At 42.6% G+C, this 8,638-nt stretch overlaps 2 protein-coding genes across 2 annotated transcripts; one reads left to right on the top strand and one right to left on the bottom strand.

The window, feature by feature from the left end:
* Positions 1 to 1,371: 1,371 nt before the first annotated feature.
* LOC123164045 (polygalacturonase-like) lies at positions 1,372 to 3,176 on the top strand. The gene is made up of 6 exons (XM_044581462.1): positions 1,372 to 1,560; positions 1,676 to 1,807; positions 1,900 to 2,070; positions 2,219 to 2,239; positions 2,343 to 2,858; positions 2,943 to 3,176. Exons 1-6 carry the CDS (start codon positions 1,372 to 1,374, stop codon positions 3,174 to 3,176), a joined length of 1,263 nt encoding a protein of 420 aa, XP_044437397.1.
* A 507-nt stretch (positions 3,177 to 3,683) lies between these two features.
* On the bottom strand, positions 3,684 to 8,304 carry LOC123167135 (G-protein coupled receptor 1). Its single transcript, XM_044584967.1, has 9 exons — positions 7,989 to 8,304; positions 7,139 to 7,170; positions 6,652 to 6,821; positions 5,975 to 6,069; positions 5,495 to 5,596; positions 5,294 to 5,350; positions 4,922 to 5,065; positions 4,392 to 4,462; positions 3,684 to 4,274 (listed from the first exon to the last, which is right to left on the bottom strand). The coding sequence occupies exons 1-9, from the start codon at positions 8,178 to 8,180 to the stop codon at positions 4,121 to 4,123; spliced, it is 1,017 nt and encodes a 338-aa protein (XP_044440902.1). The 5' UTR covers positions 8,181 to 8,304; the 3' UTR covers positions 3,684 to 4,120.
* Positions 8,305 to 8,638: the final 334 nt, after the last annotated feature.

Below are 8,638 nucleotides of genomic sequence, written 5' to 3'. Positions count from 1 at the left end.
CTCTGGACCAAATTATCACATAGGGTGTCAAGTTTTGGAAGTCCTCAGTGACATTTTGCAACTTTTGGACTAAATCATCACATTTTGTGCAAGTTCATGGATCGAGGGTGCTATTACCTCTAGTTGTATTTAGAAGCATATTCCCTTTGATGTGACCTTTTGCTACACTTCAATGGCCCACGTGCTCAATGCACATGGCTTTTGTAGGCGGACCGTCCAGCCGTTCGGGTTGCTTATGGACTCACGCTGGGAAACTTGCACCGGCAAGTTAATACGTCTCTTTTTCTGCCTCAACCCCAAACACACTAGCTTGTCCTAGAAAAAATATGATGGTTACCCGTTTGCTAATCCATCTTGCTCGACGTGATTTCGTCTAAAGTACACGGCTAGCATGCCCGATGAGAATATTGATAGAATGTAGTAGTGCAACTAACGGCATATCAGTGACGGGCGCCCTGTCACCACCTATAGGCCTTTTACACCCGCCACTGATAATTAGTTCTGCGGTAGTGGTCGGGATGGGCCTATCCAACGTGATGGACGTGTCCGGGCCGTCTCATATCCGTCACACATATGGGTTGTATATGAAGGGTGTCGGACAATCCGAATATATCGACCGAATTTGGGGGGTTCGGTTTGGTGACATTTTAGGGTCCGGACGTTTAGGAAGAAAGTGGAGGAGTTTGGCTGTAGATGTTCTTACTCCACGACCTTCATACCGGCAAGAAGATAACGACCTCGCTAAAACTGTTAGCGCAAGAAATCTCCATCAAATCGGCAACCTTGAATCGAGCCCCACGCCTTTCCTTTCTCGGCTAAGATCCTATAACTGAAAGCTCTGTTCAAATGCAATCTCACATGCCTTCTTTCCCTGATGATTTGTCATTGGCACTGATAAGGTGCACGGTGATTCATAACTTCCACCAGCCAGCGGGTCATACATCTGTAAGGGTTCAAGCATCCATGCAAGGTTAGTGGGTCTGAGGAGTGCAGCACCGAAGAAATGCATGCAATTTTCAGATGATCTGTCTCCACAGGTGGGCGGCTGGGTGCTCCAGGTGTCCATAATTTTTGCTGTCAGGATATAGTGTTGAAATAACCTCAAAACCCAAACTGGGTTAGTTGGATGCAATGGCAGGCATAATGTTTGAAGCACATTTATCTTGACTCCCATGCCGAGAGAATCTTCGGTTTGCTTCGGTCCAAACATCTGTGCCAACTTACCTAATCAACCAGAAGCAACCTGAGCTAAGAAGATCCAAAGATCCCCCACCCAACTTGGCGCCTATAAATAATCCTCACGATGGAATACTTGATTCCATCAGCTTCTGCACCAACAGCACATACTAAGAAGGCATTCTTCTTGCACAAATGGCCTCCATTGTGCCCCTTTTCTCTCTACTGTCATTGTTCTTGTGTTGTGCTCTTGCCAAGGGAGGCATGAAAATGGCCCCTTCGACGAATGGGGCTGACCATAGAGGCCGGTCCCTACAGTCGGATCATGTTTTCAGTGTGCTCACATATGGGGCTTACGGCGATGGGCGCCATGGCGACACAAAGGTATGTATGTATAGTGCAAAACCACCTCAAAATACATAGCATAATTCATTTCACTAGAAATGGAAATCGATACGGAAGGCTTACCATCGGTTTCTTGCGCATCCACCTCTTGTAGGCATTGTCGAAGGCGTGGGCTGCAGCTTGCTCCTCTTTGAATCCTAGCATCATGCTCATCCCCGGGGGCAAGAAATACCTAACCAAGCATTTAACCTTCTCCGGCCCATGCAAATCCAGTATCACGTTAATGGTGAGACAGATGAATAACAAGAACATGCATGCATCATTTTCTTTCATAAAATTTTGCAAACAAAGATGACAAGTTGGAGTACCAAATTCCAGATTGAAGGCACTTTGGTAGCCCCTCCAAAGAGATTATATTGGATAGAGGATACCATTAGGCACTGGATTTTGTTCAGATCTGTGAGAGGCCTTACCGTCACCGGTGGTGGGACCATTGATGGAAATGGAAAGATTTGGTGGCAGAACTCCTGCAAAGTAAACTCAAAACTCGTAAGTATATTGAACTTCTAAGTTGCGCATTCATGAAAGCCACTAGAAAATTGCAAAGTTTCACTGTCAACTTTGAAGTTTAACTATTACAGCTTTCATTTCCTTTTCCTGAAAGCTTTCTAATATGAATTGTTCTTTTCATTGACAGCCTTGCAGACAAGCTCCAACGGTGAGTGCACCTTCTAATCATCATCTTACTTCAGATTTTCCAATCGAGTAGCCTTGTTTTCTTGATTACATATTGGCTATCTTAATTTCTTTTCACTTTCCAGGCTTTGACGTTCTATTCTTGCACAAATCTGGAAGTGAATAATTTAGAACTGCTGAACAGCCAGCAAATCCACATATCGGTGGAGCATTGCAGCGATGTAAGGATGTCACGCCTGTCGATCACAGCACCCGGCACTAGCCCCAACACCGACGGCATCCATATCGCCCATAGTAAGGATGTCAAAGTCATGGACTGTGCAATCAAGACCGGGGACGACTGCATGTCAATCGAGGATGGAACCGAGAACCTACATGTCAACAACATTGTGTGTGGACCGGGGCATGGGATAAGCATCGGGAGCTTAGGCGATCGCAATTCCCAAGCCCAAGTTGCAAACATCACCATCGACGGGGCGCGACTGCGCGGCACGACGAATGGGGCTCGTATCAAGACATGGCAGGGCGGGTGGGGCTACGCAAAGAACATCGTGTTCCAGAACATGATGATGGATAATGTACAGAACCCGATCATCATCGACCAGAACTACTGCGACTCGGCCACACCATGTAATGAACAGGTAAAAGAACATGGCGACTGTGTCGGTTTTATTCATTTGTTTATGCGCATAGATATAATCTAGCGTGTTGTTTTTTTGGTGTAGAAATCGGCTGTGGAGGTGAGCAATGTGTTGTTCAAGAACATTAGGGGGACAAGTGCCTCAAGAGAGGCCATCAAGCTCAGTTGCAGTAGAGCTGTGCCTTGCCATGGGATAGCCTTGCACAACGTCAGGCTTACTCTAAAACGAGGAGGCGGTGATGCAAAGAGCACCTGTGAGAATGCAAAATGGAGGAAACTGGGAACGGTCATGCCACAGCCATGTAGTCTCAACGACTGAAAATATATGGCAAGGATTTGAGAACTTTTAGTTGTATATGATGAGCAGAAAGGGTTACATGTTTTTGATACGCTTCCTCTGATTTTCCGAGTGAAGTCTTCCAATGGAAGGATTTTGAGTAGATAAGTGCAATAGAAGGACACATGCCAACATTGAAGTGTACTAGTGATCGCCGCCACGCTCTACTCATTGTTGAGGAGTTGTTCTTTTTGTATTTTTGATGAGTATCCACTGTGTGGTCTGTTTTTTTCTATATATATAACGGAGCGGGAGATAGTAGAGCATTAATTACTTTAGCAAAATTTCATGTGGAGAGGCTTTGCCTGCTCTTGATGCATAAACCCTTTTGAGCATTTAGCAAACTTGGTGCGGCACTTCTACTCAAGCTGAAACTGGAAAATTATATGCTTTTTCCAAAGAAGCAGCAGTACTATGAGAACCCAACACAAGTTCAAATTTTGGCTATCAAAAATATTTGTCATGACTTCACAATTGTTGGACGGAAAATGCAGTAAAGTGGCCAAAAAGTTAAAATATCTATATCCAAAGTACAACCAAGGGCCAATATTCTTTTTATGGCCAATCAGAAGGGTACATTTTGGGCAGAAAACAAGGGGAAACCATACCCCAAAGGGGTTAAGAACTGTATGGAACAGTGCTAGTATACAAGAGCAATCAGTCCGTAGTCAGTTTCGCCAAACCGATGAGACGAGTTCTCAAGAAGTACAACATGAGGGTGGGGCAAGAATAACGGCAACCACACCAACTTACCTAAGTATCTACCCACTGTTGGCTATCTCCTAAAACAACCTCTTATGTACCGCGGACAACCTGATATGCCAAATGGTCAGTGTAAGTGCTAAGCATCTGCTCCTACAGTGATGTAAATGGTACACACTAATAAACCGCCCTCTTGACGAAGAGCCCGAAAGATATGAACAAACTCAGCCAGCTAGAGAACTCCTAGGTGTTACTCGCATTGTTGTTTCTGTTATACTGTTATTACTCTCAACAATAAGAGAGGTCAGCTCATTTTCTTGCTGACTTCTCAATCTTGACAAAGTAGGGAGGCTCCTTTTGATTCTCTCGGGTAGATACCTGGAAAATTTTGGAAACAGGCCCTTTATCACTACCGACTACAACCAGAATAGTGCAAGGTACATGACCGGGAAAAACATATGGTTGCGGAAAGTTGGTCTATGGAACACAACTTACATGTCAATTCTTTCTGCAATTGCTCTGCGCACTGAAGAGTTGAGACCATAAGCAATCGAATTAAAAAGGCCCTAAAAATATTAGGGAACATTAGTCTAGAGAATTGATGAAAAATAGGAGAAATATGTAATAAAACTATGAACGAAATTATTTTGTAGATAATGCAGGCACAGAGGAACAGTATGATTCCAGCAAATACAGCAACAAGAGGGAGTCATAACTCATAAATACCCTAAGGCCTGTTTTGATGGTGGATTTTCTCCTAATCTATTAAACTAATTTAGTTCTATAATGAAGGCTAGCAAATACAAGCCAATTGCATGGGCTCGTTCCAAGAAATAAAGAAATAAACATGTTGGAATGAAAGCATGCCCATCTTTTGGAGTAGAACTATCAATAGAATGACAAAACGATAACATGTATTGGTTCAGTATCTCCAGGAAGTACGAAGCCCAGTTAGAAACTTTGCATCATATGAATCCAGAAGCATCTAGTCTAAGAATGGAAAACAAAAACATCCAAAGACTCACCATAAGTCCAGCAAACCCAATATCAAGGATGGATAGCCAAAATATCTTGTGACCAGGATTAGCAAAGTCATACAGGCGATTGATTGTTGCGAAAGCCCATGAACCAATTAAAATCAGAGGGTAATAACCCCACCGGTTAAATGCCTACAGAAGGAAGCAAATAATGGTAAGAAGCTGATCAAGGACACACCAAAGTAGCATCATGATGAGTGGACTACATAGTGACATATTCCTCACAATAAAAGCAGTTGTAATTTTTTATCATCGAATCTTATAAAGAAGTAGTAGATAAACATAAGAGAAGCTTATGGACTAACAATGTTGAACAGTCTGTTTTCGGTTAAAAACTGATGATGTACACAATGCATATACCTTCTTGTCTGCCCTCACGTCAGATTGACTTGATCGATCACTCATGCCAACAGCCATCTACAAATTAACATAGACTTTTCAGAAGATACAGCCAGAAAGAGCATAACATATCAAGTGCTACAATACAAGCCTCAGTCAGCCTACCCTCAATAGTCAATATACAAGAGAAAACAGTTAACAGAACGTGTGTTGTACGCATACCCGTGTCGCATTGTTCAACATGCGGTTTACTTGATAGTACGTAAACCCATTGTAGAGAATGGCACCCCAAAGTGGAAGGTAAAAGGTAATCAAGTGTAAAATCTGCAAGTAAAGGGCATTCTAGTGAAGGAATTGCTAAGAAGATGATACAGTGAAAACATGTCTACATCTCAGGGACTAAGTGATGACCATACAAATGGATTGTCAATATATTGCAATGTCTGAAAATCTGAAGGTAGTCCAAGCAAGCTAAGTCACAAATCCATATAAATAGTGAATGGCAGTTTGAACCGTTTGATAACAGCTATGGATGATGTACAAATGCTACATGGAAACAGTAGAATTCAGGAAGATAACTATTTGAGCTGTTCTTGGAATCACTGATAATATAAGAAAATTAGGATCAAATGTATCTTAGTTTAAGCAACAGGAGTGTGTATAACCAAATTAACAAGCTCTTAATAAAAGAGAAAGATGTACCTTTCCCGTGCTTCCCTGCTGGATCCAACACCAGGTCCCTGGCCTTCCATAATCACTTCCTATTGAACGTAATACAGTTGTAACTAGTGAAGTTCCTGAGGAATCAAAAAAAGGAGGCTCTATGTTTAAAGCAACCCATATACACATAATATGAACTAGTCCGGAAATATAATAAAGGGTACCTAGGGCGGTAAACTCAGATGATACATAGACAAAATCTGCAGCACAAGTTACTAACATGGCTAGTTACCAGTTCCAACTATATGAGGCCAGCAAATGAAATCACGCGTACTCATTTTCGAGATACATAGGCATGAGCATCTGATTGGACAAACAACAGAAATTGGCACTGGCATAGGCAGGGTTGAAAATAGCAACACAAAAAATGGGTTACATACGTATGCCATATATAAATGCTGCCATGAGATATAGCAACCTGAATATTAAGACAGACAAAGCATGATGCATCCAACACAGCTGACAGCTATGTTATCTAAAAAATTCCATATTCATTGGCAAATCAGCTACACATAGATGACACAGCTATGAATTTGTGAAGTTTTCAAAAATGTAACCTATTCAAAGCATGCTTTTTAACTGGTTGGACAGGTCACTGCAAGTAATTTGGAAACATGAAGAAATCAGAGAAGTGCCAAAGTGGTGAACAACATACATACCCCATACATACAAGTGGAAAATGAATCCAAACTCCTCAACATCGGTTTTGTGCTTGACAACTGTGCGATGAAGAGTGAATGCTATAGTGGTTGTCCATAAAAAAGAAGCCACACAGAAGAAATGTGCACTGTAGTCATGCGCAAAGCAATAGAATGCATTTGCTGGCCCCCTACAACATCAGATAACAAACTCACTAAATTAATCTGCCACAAAACCCAGCAATCAAGCTGCATGGCAAATATCATTGTAAAATACGGAAGAGAACAAATAACAGTCTGTTTTGTTCTAGCAGAAAAAAGTGCTATACATTCCGTTTACATTCCTCCTATTGATAATTGTAGGGAAATATCAAATATATACTACCCATGATAAAATGTTGATGTGGCTTTTTGTCAGTGTTATTAGCAAAGGTGGATATAATCAGAAAGATAGGAAGCAACTACGTTCAGCAGAGAGTATATTAAAATTATACAGACAGCAACATACCCCATTATAGTGAATAAGCTGCAAAGCATATCCTGCAATTGAAGTGAACATTGTCAGAAAAACTGAACCATACAGTAGTTAAAGCAATGAAGAAAGCTCGCTTCACATAATGCTTTCACAGGTATCAGCAGAGCACCTTGACTAGACATGTATTTCATTTTTCTAAGAAAGAATTCCGCATTCTATTATCACCGAAACAAAAGTAGGTGGATGCTCACCATCCCACTGGTTGCAATTCCAACAACAACAAAATAGAGCTAGGGGGCAATGTCATCTCTTGCAGATGAACAATTTAAGAAATGCCTATTGGAAGCCAGTTTTTCCGCATTCAAGTATATATGTGGAAGACATCCTACCGCTTAGCTTCATTAAACTGGAGCGGCCCATGTGGAAATGGCAACAGGTCACATGATCTCAATCATCTTCCGATTATCTTATGAAACAAGTGTTAAGTTGATCAATAATTGAAGCTAACCATAGTGTAAGACATGCTTAGCTTCGTGCTAAAGCTATTGCAGCTACGAAACTATCGGAAAAACGAATCTATAATGGCCCCAACTGGCAGAAATAAGCATCACGGGTCAAAATTGGACGCACATTTCTGAAATCCCGGTCCTTACTACTTCCAGCACCGAATTCTCCACATCTACTAGAGCTCGTATGCACGACCATTTGTGCAAACTAACGACAAGAGACACCAAAATTGCTCAATTACAGACCAAACTATCAAAACACTGCTCGCAGATCGCGCCACAAGCCCCAAATTCCAAGCCACGCGCACGCCAGATCACGCAATCAGCATCCAAACCGATAAAACATCAAGCAAAGCTCCCAGATCCGATGCTCTCACCGCGACGGCGAGGAAGTAGACGAGCTTGAACGAGAACTTGCGGAGCTCGCGGAAGAGGAGGTAGCAGAGCACGATGAAGGAGGAGCCGGCGAGCGAGAGCGCCGCCGCGGTGGTGCCCACGGCGTCGAGGATCTCGCGGTTCTTCATGGACTGGCTCGCCGCCGCCGACGCCGCCAGGGCCGACGCCGCCATCGCGTCGCCGTCGCCGGTGATCTCTGCGGTGGTGGGAGGTGGGGGAGGACAGAATTATTTATTTATTTATTTATTTTTGAGGGAAGGGGGAGGACAGAAGTGGCGCAGCGGAGAACGGCTGGTGAAAGTTGTTGGCTGTTGGGTTGGGTTGGGTTGGGACCGAGTGCCTTCGTAGCGAAGGTTCGGCTTCATTGGGCCTTTCGATGGGTGTTCTGGGCTGGGATTGGGTGTACTTTTAGGCCTAAATTCGTGGGAGATGGAGTTTCAAAAAAAAAAGAAGCCCAAACTAAGCCCTAGTTTGTCTTGGACGAATTAGACTGTAAAACAAATTCCCCTAAAAAAAGGAGTGTAGAAAAAGTTGTTGTTTTTTCAGGGCAAAGGAGTAAAAACCAAAAGTTATGACGAAATTGTGATGAGTTTTTTATTTTCTATGATTTTGTTTATTATTATTGTCGAAA

Source organism: Triticum aestivum, chromosome 7D, assembly GCF_018294505.1.
Source record: "Triticum aestivum cultivar Chinese Spring chromosome 7D, IWGSC CS RefSeq v2.1, whole genome shotgun sequence".
In the NCBI taxonomy this organism is placed as follows: Eukaryota; Viridiplantae; Streptophyta; class Magnoliopsida; order Poales; family Poaceae; genus Triticum; species Triticum aestivum.
The sequence above is the reverse complement of the archived record's forward strand: the minus strand, read 5'-3'. Positions and strand labels throughout refer to the sequence as shown.

Coding starts and splice junctions, on each gene's coding strand:
- LOC123164045 (XM_044581462.1), top strand. CDS start 1,372: ATGGCCTCCATTGTGCCCCTTTTCTCTCTACTGTCATTGTTCTTGTGT. Junction 1,808..1,899: donor AATCCAGTATCACGTTAATG/GTGAGACAGATG, acceptor ACCAAATTCCAG/ATTGAAGGCACTTTGGTAGC. Junction 2,859..2,942: donor CCACACCATGTAATGAACAG/GTAAAAGAACAT, acceptor TTTTTGGTGTAG/AAATCGGCTGTGGAGGTGAG.
- LOC123167135 (XM_044584967.1), bottom strand. CDS start 8,180: ATGGCGGCGTCGGCCCTGGCGGCGTCGGCGGCGGCGAGCCAGTCCATG. Junction 7,171..7,988: donor TCTACTTCCTCGCCGTCGCG/GTGAGAGCATCG, acceptor CTTCAATTGCAG/GATATGCTTTGCAGCTTATT. Junction 4,463..4,921: donor TTGGGTTTGCTGGACTTATG/GTGAGTCTTTGG, acceptor TAATATTTTTAG/GGCCTTTTTAATTCGATTGC.